This window comes from Cibotium barometz, chromosome 14, assembly GCF_041138505.1.
Source record: "Cibotium barometz isolate CiBa-2024 chromosome 14, ASM4113850v1, whole genome shotgun sequence".
Lineage (NCBI taxonomy): Eukaryota > Viridiplantae > Streptophyta > Polypodiopsida > Cyatheales > Cibotiaceae > Cibotium > Cibotium barometz.
In genome coordinates this window covers 46,448,337-46,473,062 of record NC_141059.1, presented here as the reverse complement: position 1 = coordinate 46,473,062, position 24,726 = coordinate 46,448,337, and the positions used below count along the sequence as shown (strand labels likewise).

The window sequence follows — 24,726 nt, the reverse complement described above, 5'->3', positions numbered from 1 at the left end:
GCAAGAGTAGCACACGCTAGGTACAGTGGTGCTACACAGGCAGTGGTTGATGCAAAGGTGGCACACATGCGGCGGTTGCTCAGGTGGTACATGATAGTTGCTTACCTTACAATGCATAGTTCCCTTGCTACAACTTTCCACTTTTAATGTCATTTTGCTTTTTATAACAATCCTTTGTGAAAGGATGGAACTAAGAAAAAAAGTTATGGCTCAATTGTTTGACCAAGTATCAAAGCTTTGTTGCGAATGTAGCATGCAAAAGACTTGTAGATGAATCGTTAACTTGATAGAGCAGAAATTCAGCACTTAACCTTGCTCAAATGAAAGAGAGAGAAACTAGAGAGAGTACTGTCAGAATACGCAACGGAGATGATGACCAGATTTGGGAACACAAGAGCAAATGCAATGCAGAAAACAACAGCACAAGAGAGAGAGATAGAGGCGTGTAACTCTGCTCTATATACACAAAGAAGATCCCGGAATGATACAACTGTGACGAGGGGCTGTGGGGCCATTTTATATGGCCCCCAAACAGCAGTCGGCCTGCTGTAGGGCAGCCGACAGGGCCTGAACCTCCACGACCGGCCATGAGCACCAGTCGGCCAGCAGCAGGGTGTCGGCCAACTCATCTGGGAGGTCGTGGACCTGAAGCAACAAAACCAGCCATCACCAACATGTCTAAATGCAGTCGGCCAGCTTCAGGTGTCCTTCCACCACGGGGCTGCCACCCAAGCCACATAAAAATAGGGAAAAATGGGGAAAAAATACGGGGAGTGAAGAAAAATGAGCACACACCTACAAGGGCGGGCACACCCACAACAAAGGCCCTGGTGTCTACAGAAAGACAGGAGATGACTTCTAACACCCCCTCTCACCTCCTGGCTGTGAAACCAACCACAGGGAGCTGGGGTGCCGCTTGAGCAAATCCTGAGATAGCGACTTCGTGAAGAGGTCCACCGTGCTGTCCTCTGTCGAACAGAACTCTAGCAAGATGTCATCAGCAACGATCTGTTCACGAACAAAGTGCCTCTGGATGACCATGGGTTCCTCCAGTGGAAGCCCAATCCTGCAATGCAACCTCTGCATCCTCACCACCTCACAAGCAGCATCACTCTGATTCACAAGCAGCCCGGTACTCTGCCTCTTACTGCTCCGTAGAACTGCTCCTAGGCCTGAAGTAGATCTCCTCGTGTCCGGATCTCCTCCCCAATCTGAGTCACTCCAACCGTGGAGTCGGACTCCATCAATCAATCCCCCTCTTGTGTAAAAGAGTCCATGATCCTTCGCATGCCGCAAAAACCACAAGATACGCAATCCTGCCTCCCAAAGAGTCATCTGCAACCATGAGCTCAACTGCCTTATCAGGAAGCTCCCGTCCAATCTGGTGTCCATCAACCAGATCAATGAACCATTCTGCTTCCGAGTCAAAGAGGCATCACACTGCTCACAAGGATCAACACCTGCTACTACGGTGCAAAGCCTAGTCCTGGAAACCTGCTGAAGACCGCGCAAGGCCTTCTGAAACCTGTCAACCACCCCCTCTGAATCCAGAACCACAAAGCCTGGAGTATGCACCTCCTTCTGCAAGTAATCAACTACCACCTGCCTGGCTTTCCAAGAGGTCCCCGTGGAAATAACATCCTCATCTACAGGAGTTTCTTTGTCCCGAATACTACAAGACATCAGAGCATAAGTTACCTGTTCAGTTTCCTCTAACTGACTAACACAAGAACTACAAACATCAGTACTGGAAAGTTCCTGCTAACTGCTGCCATCAACTGGCAAGCTATCCACCATCTGGTCCCGGAAAGCCTGCACCTACAGCGTATCCACACTTAAGTGGCCATTACCAGACTGCCACTCATCACAAACCTGAGGACCTAGGAGAGAGTGTGCTGACAGCTTGTAAACTCCATTCTCCACTCCGCCTTCCCAAACCACCTGGCTTGTTGCTTTGTCCCGGAGAGCAACAAAATGCTCATCAAACTCCACCCATATGCCAATCTTGCAAACCTAATGCACTGACAACAGATGAAAACCAAGTGATGGAACATACAACACCTGGGAGGAATGCTTCCCCCCTCTGCAATCGGGAACTATCTCCATCATGCCCTCACTGTGAACTGGGATAGTGGATGTATCCCTAGTAAGAATGTGACCAAAATACCTGCAGAGTTCCTGTAAATCTGAACGAGAAGGAATCATGTGCCTGGAAGCACCACTGTCTAGAATCCACTCCTGAGTATCCATTGCGGAGAATCCTCCAACCTCCTCCCTGCTTGAAGAAAATGAAACATCGGTGTCCATCACCTCCACGTGCACAAAAGCCGGAGTCTTCATGATTGCTGCAGAGGAATCTTCACCCTTCTCGGTCTTCCGCTTGGGACACTAACTCCAATAGTGGCCTTTCTCGCCACAATCATTACAAGTCCTCTCTGCCTTTAGTTTCTCGCGGTCAGTAATAACGGACTTCTTCTCAGAAGACTTCTCCGCCGATGAAGCCTTCCCTTTGCCCATGTTACGGCCTTTCGACCGTTGGCCAGTTAAGGCCTCCGAACCTCCACCCTGAGGAGGGTTCGTGAATCGTTTCTCCTGGTCCAAGACAATGGGCACAAGCTCCTCCCACGTAATGGTGCTGAGCCTGCCACTGGTAATCAAAGACGAGTAAAATGCTGAGTCCTAAAGGGCAAATGCAACAGCAACGTTATGGCCATGTCCTCTGACGATATCTCCTTCCCAGTCTGAAGAACTTCTTGCTGAAGAGCCTGCAGCTTTTAATATGCTCTCGCATCATCGACGACTTTGCAGGGCTCATAACCCACATCTGTACTTCCAAGGAAATCCTCTTCATGGGCGATACCCTATTGTAAAGAGAGGCCAAATGCTGCCATATACCTCTGGCCAGCGTCAGATGCTTTACATGATTGATTACCTGCGATGTGCAGTTGAGGAAGATAAACGAACGGACCCTGGTGTTGACACGATCCCACATCTGTGCCTGTGCCTCCCAGCCCTTTCGAATCGACGGTAACTCCCCTTCCTCTACTTCCAGCCGTGGAACCCCAACAACGACGAAATCAGCGAGGTCGTAAGACTCCAGAACAGATTCCATCATAACCTTACATATGCCGTAGTTGTTCCCGTCCAACTGACGGTCCACTGGGAACGTGGGGAGTGTAGGGATCTTCACATGCCTCTCAATCATCTCTAACAGATCTGCCATTGCGGGAATGTACTCTGAAAAAGGGTGGGTGGGTGCAAACAAAGAAGAAGTTACACCTGCAAGTGGCTGTCCAGCAAATCAGCCTGCCGTCCTCTTGCTTCTCCTCTTCCCAAAAAGTCCCGTACAGTCTACCAATCAGCAACACAACAGTCCCCCTCTTGCTCACACAAATCCCAAGAACTATCAAGAGCCTATGGCTCTGATACGATGTCAGAATACGCAACGGAGATGATGACCAGATCTAGGAACACAAGAGGCAGAAAACAACAACACAAGAGAGAGAGAGAGAGAGAGAGAGAGAGATAGAGGCTGTGACAAGGGGCTGTAGAGCCATTTTATATGGCCCCCAAACAGCAGTCGGCCTGCTGTAGGGCAGCCGACAGGGCCTGAACCTCCACGACCAGCCATGAGCACCAATCGGCCAGCAACAGGGTGTCGGCCAGCTTATCTGGGAGGTCGTGGACCTGAAGCAACAAAACCAGCCATCACCAACATGTCTAAATGCAGTCGGCCAGCTTCAGGTGTCCTCCTTCCACCACAGGGCTGCCACCCAAGCCACAGAAAAATAGGGAAAAATGGGAAAAAAATACGGGGGGTGAGGGAAAATGAGAAAACACCTACAAGGGTGGGCACACCCACAACAAAGGCCCTGGTGTCTACAGAAAGACAGGAGATGACTTCTAACAAGTACACCATATTGGGACCCAAATAACCACCAGCGTGAAGGTGTATTTGCTTATATTGCTCAATAGTAATAGATTGACTGATGGCTGCAAATCAGCACCAAGACCAATAACATTGGATCTCTGCAAAGTACACGTGAAGGAGGGCAAACAGGTTGCCGTCTGCTGTACAACAGGGAAAGTACCTTGTATTTGCGTTAATCAAGGATAAAAAACCACTATTGGCTGTTTTTCTTGTCCACGACAGGTTGCCTTCAACTCAACACTCTTTCCTTGTCTTGTGGGTTGCCTGGGGTATGTAAACAAGCAAGGCCTGGATGGCAATGATCTGAGATATGAAACACAGGGCTGGAACACCCTTTTATAGGGAATACAGGCATTTCTCTGCTAGCCAACTGCACATGTGAGCTGGCCGACTTGTAAAAGAGGACAATATTCACATATATAATGGGTTTCATACATGTGGCCGCTTCTAGCATAGGTGCATATACATAAGCACCCCGTATGGCCTTCCACCTGCCCTTTGGCTTGGCCAACAGGCTGTCTACAGCCCATGGCCCCAAATGACCACCATAAACCCTGAAGTGTTGTCATGGGCAAGACACGCACTGTCTAATTCTAAAGAGGCAACAAGATAAAGACACAAATAAGAACCTGATTTGCAGCATGTGTTGCTTGAGAAGGCAGGGAAGGACTTGTGGAGGACATAAGAAGGCTGTTGGCCAGCGCTGGAAGGAGGAAAACACCTGTCAGCTGCAACAACGAAGATGGGATTTGTCCAGGACCTGGCCGACCAGCAGTCTACCAGTCCGCTTGTTTATTCCAAAACCTATAAAAGGTAATAGTGCTCATTATTATGATTCATTCAGTGGCTGAGTCTAGGCATAGATTACGGTATTTACCTTTCAAGAAGACAGCCTATGGCTGTAAAGATTTGTACTACCTTTTTGTACATTAGAATATAGCTCGCTCTCTCTCTTCACATCCACCTTCTTCACATCCGACATGGTAGCCCGAGCCATCCGGAGACTCAAAAACAGTAGATCACACTGTCAGAATTAGTGCATCTCAATGTATTTGGGCTATGCCTATTTATTGGGCATTTATCTATTTTCTCCTTGTATTATGAGTCGTGAGCAGGTCAGCCTGTTCCAAAGCAGTCAGCCAGGTTCACATCTCCACTATATAAGGAGCCTCCCCATTATTCACTTAACTATCCAATCCCGTGCACATTGTTCAACATCTCTTGCTGGCTATTGCCATTGTAAAGCTGATTGCTATTATAAAAGGTGATCATGTCCACAAGCTCTCTCTACTCTCTCTTTTGTTCAGTTTATGCTTCCGCCTGTGCATTCTCCAACATGATATCATTCGCTTAGGTTCTGGCTGCTCCATTTCTGCAATCTGCTCGCCGCTTCTTCTGGCTGCAGATCAGTCTCCTACAGTGGTTGTGTTTCAATACCTTGCTGCATTTTCTGGTCCAGCCACCATCTTCTTGCTGTCGGCCAGCCCTCAAGGTTGCGTTTTGCTCTTCAGAGGCAGGTTGTGAAGTTTTTTGGCTGCGTTTTCTGCTTCAGCATTTATTGATGGTGAGTTTCTTGCATGAGGTGTTGCCAAACAAGTGGCTCTACATCTTCTGCTTCCTCCACGAGTTTCTGCCCTTCCAGTAGGCCCAGTGGTTCTAGGACTGTTTTGCTACTGTCCAGCCTCTCTCTCTCTCTCTCAGGTTTGAGAGGGGGCTGATTGGTCCTAGTGCCTCGCTTCGTTGGAAAGCACTCGAGAGAAGTTTTGGAGAGTTAAGATTCGTGTACTTCGTTGCTATGGATATGGCTCCCCCCTGTACGAACAAGGATGACAAGTTGAACGGACCCAACTATGCTCATTGGAAGCTGCAAATGCAGATCTGGTTCATCCACAAGGGTCTCTGGGATATTGTTCAAGGCAGTGAGAAGAAGCCTGAGCGTCCTCATAACTCTAGGAGGTGGACTCAGGATCAAGAGGATGAATTCCTTGCGGAATTACAAAGCCTAGGAGAATCGAGATTCAAAGGCACCTTCAGTGCTTGTGCGGACCATCACACAGGAGGTCTCATCGGCTGTGCAAACTCTCACCAGTGCTCATCAGGTATGGTCAAAATTGGAGGATCTCTTTGCTCGAGATTCGTCGATGAGGGCAATTGCTTTGCAAGGGCAACTCTATGGTTTGTTATTTTCTACACGCAATTCTATGCAATCGATCCTCGTGAAGGCCAAGGTTATCCATGACCAGTTATTGGCAATGGGTGCTGCTTTGTCCTCTGCTCGGCTGACTGCAGTTATTCTCACCAAGCTTCCCTGGGAGTATGATGTGGTTTCTCGAGCTTTGCGGTGCCAGGTCACACAACCCCTCAGTTGGATTTTGATGATCTTAGCTCCCTACTCTTGGAGGAAGAGTCTGTCCTCGTTTCTCAGGGTAAGATAAAGGTGTCTCTTAACAGTTTTGATCAGGCACTTACTTCAGTTCAGAAGAAAGGTCGGAGTTTTGTTTCTCTTGTGGGAAGAGAGGACATCTCTCCAAGGATTGTTTGTCCAAGAAGAAGGACAAGACCAAGGGCACGTCTTCATCTCAGAAAAAGGGCAAAGACACGACAAACGACAGTGATACAGATTCCTCTAGTAACACATCTAGGGCTCCTAGGGGGCTTCTGGCTCAAGAGGACCCAGATGGTGTACTTCTCTAGTATACTGCGATTCCCCCCAAGTGCTTCCAACCAAAGGAGGCTTGTGGGCGGGAGAGGGGGCTGATTGCAACTCCACTTTCTAGTGCATGGGAACCGTGATTTGGACTTCCAAGCATTAGACATCTGGCAGGACATGGTTATCTTTGGTGTAGCAAAAATTATGAACAAAATCTCTTTCAAGTTCATTGTTCGAGGCTTTTGGGCCGTTTTTTGTCCACTGTTGGGGATTATGGACGCAATGTGTCCAGCAGCTCATCATCTATTCTTGGAGTTCACTGCACACTTGTGTGGGAATTCGTAGCCAAGCAAAGTTCCTTGCTATTCGTGGTGGCATTTTGTTTCAAGAAAACAGGTTTGGGGGTGCTCTCTCCAAGGTGATTCTAGTATTTGCGATGCTGGAGTGTCCATGGCTGCATCATCAACTTATCTTCTTTAGACTCTTGCACACTATGAGCTGCAAAGGGGGTGTTAGAATTAGTGCATCTCAGTGTATTTGGGGTGTGCCTATCTATTTATTGGACATTTATCTATTTTCTCCTTGTATTATGAGTCGTGGGCAGGTTGGTCTGTTCCAGAGTAGTCAGCCAAGTTCACATCTCCACTATATAAGGAGCCTCCCCATTATTCACTTAACCATCCAATCCTGTGCACATTGTTCAACATCTCTTGCTAGCTATTGCCATTGTAAAGCTGATTGCTATTATAAAAGGTGATCTTGTCCACAAGCTCTCTCTACTCTCTCTCTCTTGTTAGCTTCCACAGGTCATTCTCTACTTCGGATCACATCTTCACCCTCCGAGCCATCATAGAGGAGGCTAGAGCACGACACCAACGGATTTACTTTTGCTTTGTGGAGTTCCGCAAAGCATTTGATACAGTGCCTCGAGCCAAACTACTACAGAGACTCAAGGATTTGCGGGTACCATCAGACATGACTTATGGCATTATATGAGTCGGTCATAGGGTGGGTCAGATGACCAGGAGGATTATCAGAGGAGATCTCCAGTATCATTGGAGTGAAGCAAGGATGCCCATTGTCTCCCACTCTCTTTGGCCTCTACATTGACAAGATTTCGGGCTTCATTGATTGAGGAGAGGGAGGAGGCGTATCACTAGCACACATCCTTGTTTCCATACTACTTTATGCTGATGACATTGTGCTTATTGCAGATTCTCCAGAGGCATCTTGACACATTACAGGACTTTTGTGTCCAGCGGGATCTCACAATAAACCTTGGAAAAACCAAGGTTATGGTCTTCAACGCATCCCCTCTTTTCACATATCAACTGAGTTTCACCTACATGGGCAGCCCAGTGAATTGCATAGTCATATGTGTACTTGGGAGTCACTTTTACAGGACCGGTCTTCTCGATGAGCCATGCTGCAGAGGCTAGACTGATGCAAGGCCCAAGGGTATGCTTCTCTTGCTCTCATGGAGAGACAGTGCATCTAGGCCCACTTCCAAGAGCCAAGGACCAAGAAGTGGCTATTTGACACCTTGGTCACTCCGGCATTGATTTATGGAGCACCCTTCTAGGCACCTAATCTTATAGCTGCCAAATGGCCAAGGATAGAGAGGCCTCAGGTCATGATGCTCTCCCGTATGATACGCAACAAACCATTAGTCCCACATGATATTATCCTAGCAAAGCTTGCTGCAGCACCCATGGTAGTAGAGGCACTCTTCCAGACAGTCACATACATGCAGCTAGCAACAGATTGGCATGAGTCATGGTATAGCTGAGTATGCACCTGGTTCATGAGGTAGGGACTCAGGATCGCCTCCCCCCACTCCAGTATGACCCGGACTCCCCATTCATCAAGCTCTCTCAGGATGACAGGAACCAAGTGATTAGATATGATTTATTGGGACTATACATACAAGATACCTGGATCACAACACATATGAGCCACTCTCACACAAATGGCAGTACTACATGGATACTTTCATGAGGCTTACAGAGGATGGTTTCATACTGAGGGCCAGATATCTTGACATATACATGTCGCATGCCATGAGGGCAAATTGCAGGTGTCGTCACACCGCCTCAGGATAGAGACAGGGAGAGCCATGCAGATAACTCGTGAGGAGAGGATATGCACTAGTGCCAACAAAAGGTCGAGTCAGAGGAGAACTTGATATGCAGATGCACCGTATATTATGAGATTCAAGGGAGGTTCCATTGTCTCTTCAGCGAGGGGTTTGGACCCTTATCTAGGATCATGGATTACCTAGATCAACGAAGCCTGGGCCTCTTCCTACTAGAGCTTCACCACCACAGACTCACTGATTAGGGAGTCGAGACCCCTGTTAGGTTTTATGCTGTGTATGCACCCAGAGGAGTGCTAGTGATCATCAGTAGATTACTGGGACACTTTTTACTTCAGTTAGTGGAGGTTTTTTCCCCAGTTTAGCTTAGTTTCACTTATAACAGTTTATAAGTGTTTTGGTCCACCCGGCACACTTTATGGCCGGACATGTGAACACATCTTTTAGGTCACTTCATTATGTGGCTATTGTACTTCACTTTTCATCAAACTGAATACACAAGGAGTCGTGTTCTCTCTCTCTGCTCTCTACGTTTCTGTTTGCAGTACCTCCAAACCCTAACCCTAACTGCTGAAAGCCTTCATGTGGTATCAGAGCCATCCGTACAGGCCATCGCCACCGGCTGCCCTCGCCGTCAACTGTCCGTACACATTTGCGCAGCCAGACAAGTGCTTCCGTACAGTCAGCGCCGCCTTCGATCGTACATTCAGTACGATACCCGTACATTCAGTACGGTACCTGTCTTCTATCCGTACTCTGCTCTGTACCGTACTGTACTTGCATACAGTCAACTGAACTTGTACCTGCTCGCTCTGCTCCGTACTGTGCTCCGTACAGTACCACGACTATACTGCAGTACCTGCTTGTTATATGTACATTATGTGTGCTATGTTATATACACATTATGTGTGCATATACTAGGAGGCTAACCCACATTAGGCTTGTGAGCATGGGAGCATGGGAACAAGCTCTAGTGGAGCATGGGTTAGGACTAACCTTAAGGTTTAAGGTTAGGGTCAGGCATCCAAGGGTCACACATGAGGAATGGAAAGTCAAGAGTCACTTGAGGGCCCTCCTATATAATAGGGGCATGGGGCACACTCAAGGGAGCTGGGTGGGCTTTGGAGCTTGGAGCTTGATGGCTTGGAGGCTCATGCTATGGTCTCTTGTGTAGAGGTCCATATCTCCTCACCTACCATTCACACTATAGCTACATGCTATTGGTTTGTATTATACCTCTTGATGGTATGGGACATCAAGGTAGAGGTATGATGTATTTCATTCATTATTCATGTGTGCATCCCTTGGGCTCGGGGGTGGTTGGGTGGTTGAGTTTATGCCTGCTTTATGCATGTTTTATGCATAACAATTATCTAGAGAGATCTTAGGGTTTTAACAGTGGTATCAGAGCAATCTCTATTTAATTGTTGATTTTTTTTAGTAAATTTTAATATTTACTAATAAAATGTTATTTTTTGTTGATTTGTGTTGATGAAATGCACATGGATCATCGTTATGGTGATTGGAATGTGTGGTACTTCAATTCAATGGACGAATCGACGTTGCGGGGGAATACCGTGAGTTAATGCTATTTTTTCCTATTTTTTATGGTTAAAATTAAGCATTAATGGAATTTTTTTACAAAAATACCATATGGTTTATGGTGGATATTTTTGTAGGATGGATTCCCTGAATTTCTAGAATTTTTAGAAATTTTTTCCTAATTTTTTAGGAATTTTTTGAGCATTTTTATGATTAAAAATGTATTTTTATACATTTTTTGCGGGTTTTTTCCGCGGGAATGCGATCAAATTTCTGTCAATTTCTACTGAAATTCAGTAGGGGACAGTGTGTTGATGCATAAATAGCTCTCCCGTGTGCGTGGGGTCCTCTCCGCCTCTCAAATCTGATTTTTCCTCATTTTTTCCATGAAAAATCTCTTTAAAATGATATTTTTTAAGCATAAATCATAATTAATCATAATTATGATTAAGTTTAATTAAAAAGCTTAATCTTTGATTAAGCTAATCTCTCTGTTTAACAGAGAGAGAGAAGAGATTGGAGGAGAGTTTGTTATGAAGAGGAAAGGGAGGAGAGAGGGGAGAAGAGAGAGTCACTCCATCTCTCTCTCCATTACCCATGCGCAGGCGACGGGAGGAGGGGGGGCTGCGCTGCAGCCCGGCGGAAAAAAACGCCCCCCCTCCCTAAAAAATCAAAATGGGCTTAAGCTTATTAAAGCTTATTTTAATTTTTTCATTTTTTTTCATTTTTTTAAAAAAAATGAGTTTTTTATTTCAAAAAAAAAAAGAGCTTTTTGAATATATTTCAGAAAAAAGCTGGGAAAAAGCCTGAAAATTACAAGAAAATTTGGGATTTGAGGAAAAAAATCCATGAAAATTTCTGGAAATTTCTTATTGAAAAATATTGGCTTTTCAACTTCCGGAAAACCTTTGGCTTTCCGTTTTCCCAAAACCTTTTGGCTTTCCGAATTCCGGAAAAACTTTTGACCTTCCGTATTCCGGAAACCTTTGACCTTTCACATTCCGAATTTTTTTTTGTCTTTTCATTTTCCCAAAACTTTTGGCTTTCCGTATTCCGGGAAAACCATTGGAATTCCGAAATTTTTTGACCGTTCGTATTCTAAATGCGTTCGGGGTTGATTTAAAAATTTCAAAAAAATTCCTGAAAATTAGTGGAAAATTAGACAAAGGTTATTTTAAATTTCGGGTAAATGTGGGATTGGTGTTTGGCATGTGGTGTGTCCATTCGGGCGCCCGTGACCATTCAAATTTCTTTAAAATTATATTTTTTGACCCAGAAAATTAGAAAAATCCATTAAAATTGAAAATTTTCATTGGATTTGAGAATTGTCGGGCGAAATTGGAAATTTCGTGAACGATGGGATTCTCAGGGAAAATTAGGAAATTTCTAGAAATTATTTTTAGAAATCCTAAAAATTGGTATTTTTAAAATATCAATGGTATTTTGGCAAATTAAATTGCTAAAAATTTTCTGGAAAAATATAGGTTTGGAATGCCATAAGATAGGTTTGGTGGACTTCAAAATTATTATATTTTGAGGCCCTGTAAAATTAGGGAAAATTTGAAAAAAAAATCATGATAATTCTTTTTCTCGAGAATTTAATATTTTCGAGGGTTATTTAATGTTGAAGTACGTTTCCTCGTGCTGACATTAGATAGATGCGGGTTATTCCCACATTATTAATACGATTATACCTCGTATTAATGGATATTTATGTTTGGATTAATTCTAAACGATGTATTCATGATTTTTTACCATTGTTTAGCCATTCTTTTTGGACATGTTTCTTAATTTCTTTTGATGGCTATAATTTTCATTCAAAGTGTGTTTCACCTTTGACATTTTTCCATGATAATTTATTTTGGCACTTATTTAAGTGTGGCTTGTGCTTAATTTCTTAAGCCTCTATCATGGGTTAGTTGATCGGTTTATTTTGGTGGATTTTGGATGTTTTCCAAGTTTTATAAGGACTCATCAGGTTCTGCCTAGATCACTTATGTCTAGGGTTTTCTTATTGAGTGCTACACACATGTGTTTCACTTTTTTACTTTGGAGTTTTATTTGAACAACATAACGTTCATATACTCCGCATTGATGATGAGTTGGCCCACTAATTTTAATGCTTCTTTTGGCATGATTTATGTCCATTAGATGGTATGCATTAATTTTTATGATCAACTATGGTTTTTATGGATTTAAGGAGCTTCTATGCTTTTATCCATGGTTTTATAAGGATCTTTTGATCTTTTGGATAATTTCATGTGCTTTGAAGGTAGCACTTGCCTTCGTTTTTTGCACATAATTTTGGAGTATATTTCTTATACTCTTGTATATATTCCAACTCGGATACCTAGTTGCTTATATATCTAGGTGGAGTTATTTTTCTACCCTAACTTTATTGTGTTTTGGGTAGTTATCATTAGAAAGGCGCCAATAATTCAATTTCTTTTCTAATGATGTACTCAGAAGGATTTATTCCTTGATGTACTCTGAAGGATTTATTCCTTGATGTAGTCTCAAGTATACAGAGACAGGTTTAGTATGTGAAAGTCTGGATAAGGCCATCTTATTCCTTTTATACAGGATTTTATTCATATTTTCCTAGACGGCATACTAGGGAGTTTCAAATTGTTAAGGTATGTATGGGTGGTATCATGGTGGTATGGGACGCTAGGGATCCCTCACATATATTATCTTATGGGATAATTTGGGCTCAAGATTGTTGCTTTGCTTACATCATTTAGCATGTTGACCTCAACATTCAAAGACAATCTTATTTTCTTAAATTCACTAGAAGTTATAGTGTGGGCATTCTTTAGATAAACTTCTTTTATCTATAACCTGCATGTTATGATGAGGGCAATCTCATCGGCATTTTCACTTGTTGAAATCTCTTTCTTTAGAGTTCAAACAAGTTTATCTTGTTGTGTTCGGATAAGGAAATTCGGATTCTTCCTTTGTTGGCATCTCTCCGTACTTTAGGTGATTTACACAATCAACCTGATAGGTTTACGGATGGACATATGTGTCTCATCGAGACGTTGATGACTCTCTATGTTGATATGGGTAACTCGAGACGTCGATTATTCCATATGCAGATGTGGGTATGTCGGGGCACCGATGAATCCCTGGTTTCTGCTGTTATAATGCCATGTTTTCCTACTTTATTCCGAAAGGTTTACAACGAGGAAGTTACTTTGAATGTGAATTGTTCTGATCATCCGCAGTAGTCTGATGGGCAAACAGAGTGTATGAATCAGATTATAGTGTATATGCTTCGTGCATGTCTCTAGAAAATCATCATATTGGAAAATATTTCAATGATGGAATTTGCCTATAACAGTTCTAAATTTACGGCTATTATTTTAGTCCGTGCATACTTATGTATGGGTATCAACTCAGGGCACCTATTGTTGTCAGTCTTAAGGACATCGAGCTTGATGCATCGAGGGATTTCTTGCATGATATGTAGGAAATTCTGACCGAAGCTCGGGATTCTATCAGGAGTGCTCATGATAGGGCACGGTTTTATGCTGATAGGAGACGCTCATCTCGGTCTTTTGAACCAGGAGCGTTGGTTTATTTTAATGTTCCTAAAGATTTACAGACTTTGTCAATGGAAAAATGCTCGAATTTATCTCCTAGATATTCTGGTCCATTTCGAGTTATATATCGGATTGGCACGGTTGCGTATGAACTAAGACTACCTCCAATTTTTAGGGTTCATCCAGTCTTTCATATCGATAGATTGAAAGGGAAACTGGGAGGTGAGGATGACACAGTTACTCCTCAAGAACTCGTTGAGGTCGATGAATTATCCTATGTTCCACATGAACCTGATAAGGTACTTGAATTCAGGGAAAGGAAGTAGTTGACTAATCCCTGAGGTTAAAATAAGGTGGAAAGATAGGGAAATTGAGAATTCGACTTGGGAGTCGGTTGAGATTGTTCAGCGCAGTTCTTCTTCTTTTCATTGCAAGAGTGCAATGTTTTGAGAGAGGGGAAGTATGTTATATGTACATTATGTGTGCTATGTTATATACACATTATGTGTGCATATACTAGGAGGCTAACCCACATTAGGCTTGTGAGCATGGGAGCATGGGAACAAGCTCTAGTGGAGCATGGGTTAGGACTAACCTTAAGGTTTAAGGTTAGGGTCAGGCATCCAAGGGTCACACATGAGGAATGGAAAGTCAAGAGTCACTTGAGGGCCCTCCTATATAATAGGGGCATGGGGCACACTCAAGGGAGCTGGGTGGGCTTTGGAGCTTGGAGCTTGATGGCTTGGAGGCTCATGCTATGGTCTCTTGTGTAGAGGTCCATATCTCCTCACCTACCATTCACACTATAGCTACATGCTATTGGTTTGTATTATACCTCTTGATGGTATGGGACATCAAGGTAGAGGTATGATGTATTTCATTCATTATTCATGTGTGCATCCCTTGGGCTCGGGGGTGGTTGGGTGGTTGAGTTTATGCCTGCTTTATGCATGTTTTATGCATAACAATTATCTAGAGAGATCTTAGGGTTTTAACACTGCTTCCGTACAGTACCACGACTGCAGCTGCTGTGTACCTGCACAGTACAGTCGACTGTACTTTTTTCTTAGAGGACACCAGAACCTGCTCCGTACAGTTGTGGTAAGCTTTACAAGTTTTGAAATTTGGGCATTTTTCTCTGTGAAAATTTTATGGCAGATACAGGCAGATATTCTTGCAAAGAAATCTCTACAGGTTTTTTGCAAGGTTTTGGGTGCAGTAATTTTGGGCATTTTGGCACTGTGTAAGCCATTTTTGCTGCTCTACTCAGTCAGTGGTGCATTGTGTTGCACATTCAGAGGATTGAGAGTGCAGGCATATTTGGGTTAACTGTATTCAGTGGAGTACAGTTGCTTTCAGGGTTCTTGCTATTGGGTTTTTTGATACACAGGTACAACATTGTGCATTGGCATAATGGCAAATCAACAGCAGAGTGATGTATTCACGTATTTGTCTAAGGAAGACAAATTGGACGGCACAAACTAGTCCTTGTGGAGTTTTATGCTGAGAAATGTGCTCGTGGCAAAAGGTCTTTGGGATTTTGTTAGTGGTGATGAACCACGTCCAGGTCCATTGGCTCCAGACTCCTCCCCAAGGGGGTACTCGTGGACGAGGACAACAAGTACAGGCACCAGGTCAGCCATTGCCTGTTCAAAGAACAAATGCTTAGAAGACATGGGATGCCAGAGATGCACAAGCCTTGTCACTCATTGCATTGTCAATACAGAGGTCTATTATACCTCATATTCGTTTAGTTGGCTCTTCACGGAATGCATGGGTGACTTTGGAGCAGATGTATGCTACTCGTAATGAGGCTCGGATCTCATTTTTGAAAAGAGAGCTGGAAAATCAAAAAATGCATAAGGGAGATGATATGTCTAGCCACTTAAACAAGCTGCAGGATTTGAGAGAGCAACTCATCAATGTGGATGAGATTATTCCTGAGACACAGCTTGTGTCCACCATCTTGAACTCTTTGCCAAGATCTTACTTGGCTTTTCATACCTCTTTGAACCTCAGCATGAGGAATGCTGTTGAACCCCTTAAGTATCAGGAACTTATTGCTCTCTTGCTACAAGAAGAGCAAATCAGGAAGAATATGAATATGAACACAAGTGCTGAACAAGCATTTACTATAGGTCAAAAAGGGAAAGGCAAATCTCAGCCAAAGAGTTCAAATCAGAATTCAAGTGATGGTGGTTCATCTCACGATACCAAGAAAGGTGATGGACAGCCCAAGAAGAAGGGCAAATGCCATTACTGTAAGAAGCCAGGTCACTACATCACAGAGTGTAGAAAGAGGATTGCCAAAGAGAAGGCAAAGGAATCTGAGATGTCTATAAATGATGCCTCTAAAGCTCCTCCAGAGACTGCTTCTTTTGTTGAGGACAGGGATTACTGTTTCTATACATGCAGTTATGATGCCTCTTGGTCTTCACAGGCACTCAGTATGACAGAGCATGCATGTACTTGGTATTTTGATAGTGGTGCTTCAAAGCATATCACATCTCGCAGGGATTTGTTTTGTCATGTTGGCCCTGCCCCTATTGGCAAAACTGTTCAGTGTGCCAATAATGCTTCATATCCAGTTCGTGGCATTGGGGAGATTCAGCTCACAGCCATTGACGGCTCTATTCTTCGCCTTACAGATGCCTTATATGTACCAGGGATAAAGAAGAATTTGTTGTCCATTTCTTCTTTAGCACATTGTGGTATGCAAGTCCACTTTGATGATGACAAATGCATGGTCAGAGACAAAGCTAATGCTTTGACCTTGATGCTTACTGGTACATTATGTCATGGACTTTATCAATTGGATGCATTTCAGCCAGTGGATCAGTCTGCTTATAATGCATTCACTCTTACTCCAGCTATGGTTGATGCGGAGTTATGGCATGCTCGCATGGGGCATGTAAATTTTGGTAGTCTTATGCTTATGCAGCGACATAACATGTTCACAGACCTACCTCTTATGGAGAAGCCTCCAGATCACATTTGTGAAGGATGTATTTTGGAAAAAATGCATCGGTTTTCCTTTCCACGTGATCAGGCTCTACGAGCAACTGCAAAGTTGCAACTTATACACAGTGATCTTTGTGGTCCCATGCAGACGAAGTCATTAGGAGATTGCTTCTATTTTGCTACATTTATTGATGACTTCTCTCATATATGCTGGGTCTATCCGTTGACACAAAAATCACAAGTATATGATGCATTTTTGGCCTTTGTAGCACTTGCTGAAACAGAGTCAGGATGCAAGGTTAAGACTCTCCGTTCTGACCGAGGGGGGGAATATATGTCACACATGTTGAATTCCTTTCTTGAGAGTAGAGGTATCAAACATCAGTATACTACTCCTTATACTCCACAACAGAATGGGGTTGCAGAAAGGAAGAATCGGTCACTCATGGAGATGGCCAGATGTATGTTAAAGGCAAAGAAGCTACCACATATCTTTTGGGTGGAAGCTGTCATGTGTGCTTGTCATATTTTGAATCGATGTCCCACAAAGGCATTGGTTTCCATTACTCCTTTTGAGGCTTGGCATGGCCGCAAGCCTTCGGTATCACATTTTTGTACTTTTGGGTGTCTTGCATATGCACACATACCCAAAGAGTTGAGGAGGAAGTTGGATGATAAAGCCACAAAATGCATTTTTGTTGGGTATAGCCGTGAGAGCAAGGGCTACCGGTTATATGACCCACTATCCAGGAAGATATTCACTAGTCGGGATGTGATTTTTGATAAAAAATCAGAAATATCCATGGCTGGTTATGATGCAAGTCAGGCTGAAAATGATGTGTTTGAAGGTCTACTACCTATGGAGTTTCATTCCACAGTTGGTGATCCAACTCATGAGGGTACAGGATAGCCAGCAAATCATGAAGGTGGTGCAAAAATTCAGTAGCAAATTGAGCCAGAAGCTGAACCAAATATGGGACAGCAGGCACCACAGGTCAGACACATACCTAGATGGTATTTGAGGACATTACAGGACAGCCATCTAGAGGGTCCTCTTGCTGGTCGTACTCGTAGGGAGACACGGACCAATGAGCATGCACACATCATGGATTTGAATATGGTTATGGCAGCCAGTTTACAGGATGATGATGGGCCTGATTCATTTGTGGATGCACGAGACAATGTGCATTGAAATAAAGCCATGCAGGATGAGCTTGATTCTATTAAAAGGAATCAAACATGGGATTTGGTTGATCTGCCCAAAGGCAAGAAAGCCATTGGTACTAAATGGGTCTATAAGTTGAAAAGACATGCAGATGGATCCATCGACAGGTACAAAGCCCGTCTAGTTGCAAAGGGCTATGCACAGAAGAAGGGCATTGATTATGAGGAGACATTTGCTCCTACATCCCGTATGTCGACACTTAGGTGTGTCATTGCATTGGCTGCACATCATGGTTGGGTTGTTCACCAGTTGGACATTAAGACTGCTTTCCTACATGGGGACCTCGAGGAGGAAGTCTATGTATATCAGCCCATAGGTTTTGCAGAACATGGTCATGAAGGGAAAGTATGTAGGCTGAAAAAGGCCTTGTATGGTTTGAAACAAGCTCCACGAGCTTGGTATGCAAAGATAGATGCTTTCCTACTCACTCAAGGATTTGTGAACAGTCCATCAATAGCCACTTTGTATGTAAAGAAAGAAGAGAAAGATCTGCTGGTCATCAGTCTTTATGTAGATGATCTTTTGCTCATGGGATCAAATGATGACAAAATTGCAGCTTTTAAAGAGATACTGCAACAGACATTTGAGATAGTGCAACAGACATTTGACATGTCTGATTTGGGGCTCGTACACTACTATTTGGGCATACAGTTTGTGCAAGATAACAGAGGCATTGGGTTGTTGCAATCTCGTTATGTTGCTAAACTTCTGGAGAAGTTTAAATTTCAGGATTGCAAGCCTATTAGCACTCCTATGGAGCCTGGGATGAAACTGTCACTACAAGATGACAGTACTTTATTTGATGCCACTACATATGCTCAGGTTGTTGGGTGCCTTATTTACTTGTGTACTACACAGCCAGATATTCAGTATGCCGTATCTCAGTTGAGCACATTCATGCACAGCCCGCGATTGTCACATTGGCAAGCTGTGAAGCGTGTATTCCGGTATTTGCAGGGTACCTTGTCTCTTGGATTGCTTTATCCTGAGCGAGGTGACATGCAGTTACATGCTTACAGCGATTCAGGTGGAAATTGTTTCTTTCTTGGCTCTTCATGCATTTCTTGGCTAAGCAAGAAACAGACCACAGTGGCCACTTCGTCTTGTGAGGCAGAGTACAGAGCAGCCTACACTACTACTGTTGAGTGTGTCTGGCTGCGTCGTCTCATGACTGATATGGATATTTCAGTGGAGGAGCCTACACCTATCTATACTAATAGTCAGAGTGCCATTGCTGTCGCCAGGAATCCTATGTTTCATGCTCGCACGAAACACATTGAGATTCACTATCATTTTGTTCGGGAGAGACTCCAGGCAGGTGATATCAATCTGATCTACTGTCCTACAGATCAGAATGTGGCAGACATCTTCACCAAGGCATTACCACGTCCGAAATTCGAAGCATTCCGCACTGCCTTGAATTTGTTTCCTTTTGGTGGATGATGTACAGTGATCACATATCACTCCAAGGGGGTTTGTTGGGTTTTATGTTGTGTATGCACCCAGAGGAGTGCTAGTGATCATCAGTAGATTACTGGGGCACTTTTTACTTCAGTTAGTGGAGGTTTTTTCCCCAGTTTAGCTTAGTTTCACTTATAACAGTTTATAAGTGTTTTGGTCCACCCGGCACACTTTATGGCCGGACATGTGAACACATCTTTTAGGTCACTTCATTATGTGGCTATTGTACTTCACTTTTTATCAAACTGAATACACAAGGAGTCGTGTTCTCTCTCTCTGCTCTCTACGTTTCTGTTTGCAGTACCTCCAAACCCTAACCCTAACTGCTGAAAGCCTTTAACCCCACGGGAGAGACACACCCCAGCCCCAAGCGACCATCACTCAGTTCTTTCGACCACCACGAGAGGATGTCCCACCAACTATGGATGACATACCCACAACCTCATCGAGCCACACATTCTTGAGTGCCCAACCCCCCGCCAGAACCCACTCTAGCGTGACTCTAGACCGGGCCACAGAACTATAGTGAGCCCGACGCCCCAAACTCCCTAAACCTTGCCAACAACACAGACATCAGCCCCAGCTTGACGAGATCTTGGAGAGGCACAGAGCCACCTTCCCACGCCCAGCGGATCTGCAGTGCCTTCTACAAGCTAACCCCATGCTTGATATCCTTGACGGCCCCCTCCCCCTACTGGGAGGTTGGCTCCATAGGTTGTATGATGATGGTCCCACTTTGTATCATATGGCTCAGATTTGACATTCTCATCTCATAGCTCTCGTCTTTGTTTTCTTTTGTACCATGATGAGATTACATGGACACTATGAAAGAGTGCACAAAGCGGAAGCAAATACATAGCTCTCGTCTTTGTTTTCTTTTGTACCATGATGAGATTACATGGACACTATGAAAGAGTGCACAGAGTGAAAGCAAATAAGCACTAGAGTGTGAAAGTGCAAGAGAGAGAGAGAGAGATATGGAGCAACTATGCTGAATATACTGAAGTGATACAATCCCAAGCAAGAGACAGAAGTAGTCTCATAAGTGAGGGAGCAAAAAGATAGAAAAGGCAGATACATGGAGAGAGAGAGAGATATGGAGCAACTATGCTGAATATACTGAAGTGATACAGTCCCAAGCAAGAGACAGAAGTAGTCTCATAAGTGAGGGAGCAAAAAGATAGACAAGGCAAGATACAAGAATGAGAGGCGGGAAAGCTGGCCGACTGGAACTGCATATGCTGGCCGACTGGACATCTAAAGCTGGCCAACTAGAAAAAAGGCATCCAGGCTAGGCAAAATCCCAAAAAAATATATAAAATAAGGGTGGCCAACTCACAATCAAGGGCCAATGAAAAGGGACCAAAAGGACACCAGAAATGGGCAAAAACTGGAGATGAATGTGCTAACACCCCCTCTCAGAACCAGATGCTAAACATACTCCGAGAAGCCGAAGAAGTCGTCCTCTATCAAAGACAAAAGAATGCAGCAACAACAGGTACCATGAAAGCTCCACAAGAAATCTCCACAACAACTCAGCTACAAGCTGCCATGTACAAGAAAACAACCATGTAGGCTGCGTCGTGCTGCTCCAAATATCGGTGCCAAACCCATATGTAAACACAGTGCCACAGAAATCCCTAGAAGCCTGTAGCTCCAAGAAGATAATACCCTCAAAAGAAATAGAGTCCATCTACTCCAACTCTGTACTAAGAGTAGCCCAATGCTGTACAATAGCACCCTCCTCGAAGGTCGGCATCGCCAGATGTAAGAACTCAACTGCCCCCTCTGAAAACTGATGTTGGGACTCCACAAACCTAACCAAATCCAAATCCCAATCCTTCAAACCCTGGAAGCACCACTGTGCCCCAGGCACGGTCACGGATACACCTGACCACAATCCAGAATCCTCACACAGAGTAAGGGAAATAGGAACATTTACAGTAGTGGTAACTGAAGTAGTAGTAGCCTCCTCAATAGCATCACACCGCGTAGAAGCAGGCTCCTCCATAGAAGGCAAAGGGACCAACAACACATCCTAGTCATTGGTTGACGAAGAAAGAGCCAGAGGCGAAGCCATAGGAGACAAATCCCCCTCAAAAGTTGTGAGCAAATATAGCCCACTGTCTTCCTCAAAAACATTACCAGAGATATCATCCTGGCAAGGAGAAGTATGCACAGAAACTGAAGGCAAGGCAACAGGAGAAACAAACTCCTCAGATGCAGTGAGCAAAACTAGCCCACTATCCTTCACTACAGGAATATCTCCAAAAGAAGTATCCACAAGATCACTGGTTGCATAGCACCCAGAAGTAGAAACCATCTGCCGATCACTAGCGTCATCATACAGGTCACAAAGCAACTGCCACACATAGAAAGTAGAAGCATCATCGAGAGCATAGATGAAGTGTCGAAGAACCGAATCCTGACAATTCAGGAGGAGAAAGGCATAGGTCTATCCGTCAGTCTTCCTCCACCGACACACATCCTCCGCAGAGGCAAGGTCCGGGAAGCACCGATTCTTGTACGAGAGAAACTCCATCAAAAAATATTTCTTGAGAATAGAAGTAACTTGCAACTTCCATGACTGAAAGTTACCACCATCCAACTTGTCTGCCTCATTAAGGAAATAACAAGAAAGTGGTACGGGAGCCAAATCTGAAGCTGTCATCATTGATCCAACCAATGGGACCAAATCTCATAAGATAAAAAAACTATCCAAATCAAAAAACGCTGATGTAGGTCCCTTCCTGCACAGAGCGGAAGCAAATAAGCACTAGAGTGTGTTGAGTAGAGAGTGCGAGAGAGAGAGAGAGAGAGAGAGAGAGAGAGAGAGAGAGAGAGATGGAGCAACTATGCTGAATATACTGAAGTGATAAAATCCCAAGCAAGAGACACAAGGAGTCTCATAAGTGAGGGAGCAAAAAGATAGACAAGGCAAGATACAAGACTAAGAGGCCAGCCCACCTATTTATAGGCCGACTGGAACTGCATATGCTGGCTGACTGGACATTTGAAGCTGGCCGATTGGAAAAAAGGCATCCAGGCTGGGAAAAATCCCAAAAAAATATATAAAATAAGGGTGGCTAGCCCATAATCAAGGGCCATGCAAAAGGGACCAAAAGGACACCATAAATGGGCAAAAACTAGGGATGAATGTGCTACCACACTATTGTATCACTTTTGGTCTCATAGACCCACTGGGTCTTTTGAAGACATTTAACATAACTTTCTTTCTTTCTCTTCTCTCTTCTGTATGCGTTTTGCATCAAGATGGTGTTTAGGGTTGAAAGAAGACTCCCAGAGCTTCCGCATGTGACATTGGTATCAAATGGTATCAAAGCATCAGGCTCAGCAAGGCTAAACACTAATTCAGTCCCGGATGAAGGTGCGCAAGTCCAAGGTACATAAAAGTGCACAGGTACGAGGCCAAAGGAGCAACCAAGTGTGGGATGCACTTCACATTTAGCCCCCAGAAAACAAAGCTACAAGAACACACCCATCCCTGGCAAGCCACACTAAACCACATGCGAAATACACAACATACCAGTCTCTGTAATTGATCTCAAGAATTTCTAGCTACTCACACCAGTGGAATTACCAGAGATCAGGTTGCCTTCCTCCAAAGAGCCAAACGCCTTCGCCCTCAAAGATTCATACCCTTCCCCCTTCAGCTCCAGATTCAAGATATTCTTCAATGCCATAGGGAGGCACCACCATAGGAGGTGAATATCATGGCCCTATACACTGTCGAGTGCGATTTTGGTTTCAACTTACTAATTGTATACATAGGGACCTACGTAGTACGTAGACCCTTAGCTTTCTTTTCATGTTGCTTTGACACCCATTTTACATGTAGATTACATGTGACATCCTTTTTGGTCTCATAGAACCTTTGGATCTCTCTCTCTCTCTCGGCAGGTATCCTTGACAAAGAATCAGATGCCATTTGATATCAAAATTTTCTGAGATAAAAACAATCATTTATCAAGTGACAAAAAAGTATATACATACAATTATGTCTCTCAGTCTCCTCCTAGAAAGGCAAGCCATGGGCAGCCCATACCAATCAAGGGCTTGACTCAGAGGCATAGAGAGTAGTGGTAAAATCAGACAACACTGCAGGAATTCAAAGTAGTACCCTGAAGATAGTACCCTACTTTTTGTGATTTGGCAGTCTAAAAACATTCATGGGGTTGGCTCCGTTGGCTAGATGAAATTTCAGCTGCAGATAATTACAAACTAAACCCTTAACTGTGCAAGTATGAAGAAGATACCTTTGTTGAAAGGCAGCTTTGTCGCTCTGCTATGAAGGGCTGTGGGACGCCGCTGCCTCTTCGGACTCGCATGCAATAACCTGCGCTGGTACCACTTCATTGAAATACCACATGTAGTATTCTAATATTATATGCATAATAATATTGAAACAAATATGGAAATAGTATATTTTCAAACGTATAAATAATACATTAGAATAATCAAAGCGATTATCTATCACAATGCACATAGGGAAGAAAGGAAGATTTTTGGATTTTTGAAATTTAAAATGAAGGTATAATTTTTCACGCTTCGGAAAGTATTTTTTGTTCTATGGCTTAGCCAGGAACGTACAAAGTATCTGAATGTATCTTTTATTTTTACCATGATTTGACTCACTACCCCCTTTTCTATGAGGAGTCACAACCTCAGATTCCCGAATGCATTCTCTATCGTTCTGCACCTATGAAAAGAAGGGTAGGTCTATTTCAAAAGAATGCATTTGAGAAGCAAGAGTATACATATTGACCTATGAAAAGAAGGGAAGGTATGTTTCAGAAGAAAAGAGTATACATATTAACCTATGAAAAGAAGGGTAGGTCTATTTCAGAAGAAAGAGCATACAAACCTATCTATGGAAGGAAGTGTACATTGACTAAAACACATTCATATTGACCTATGGAAAGAAGGGTAAGTCTATGTTTCAAAAGAAAAAGCACACAAGCCTATCTATGGAAGGAAGTGTACCTTGACTCTTAAACACATAATTACACACTAAAGGACGAGTACATCGTCTGGTGTTTTACATCTTCTTCAGCTTGCTCCTTGTCAACCTCCTTATGCACATGCTGTACATACTAGCTAATGGTTATGTTTGCTTTATAACTTCACATAGAACACACTTCCTCATCAAATGTGCACAACATATGGAAAAAAAAGGGAGCAGCTTTCTCTTGCATCACATAAGCATGACATGGCATTAGCTCTTCCTTTTAGCACATACACGAGCACAGTTCTAGCATTATATGGTAGTGATGTGTGTGAACACATTTAAGACCG

General features: G+C 43.6%; 1 protein-coding gene across 2 annotated transcripts in view; it reads right to left on the bottom strand.

Moving 5' to 3' along the window:
* The window catches only part of LOC147632092 (uncharacterized), a 38,755-nt gene extending 14,923 nt beyond the window's left edge, over positions 1-23,832 (bottom strand). The window contains exon 1 of one of the 2 annotated variants that reach the window (XM_086808670.1): positions 23,688-23,832. In XM_086808670.1, coding sequence (XP_086664796.1) covers positions 23,688-23,759 — 72 coding nt within the window. In that variant the 5' untranslated portion in view covers positions 23,760-23,832. The remainder of the gene's footprint in view (positions 1-23,687) is intronic. The other variant, XM_086808671.1, reaches the window with a different exon arrangement.
* Between the last annotated feature and the right edge of the window lie 894 nt (positions 23,833-24,726).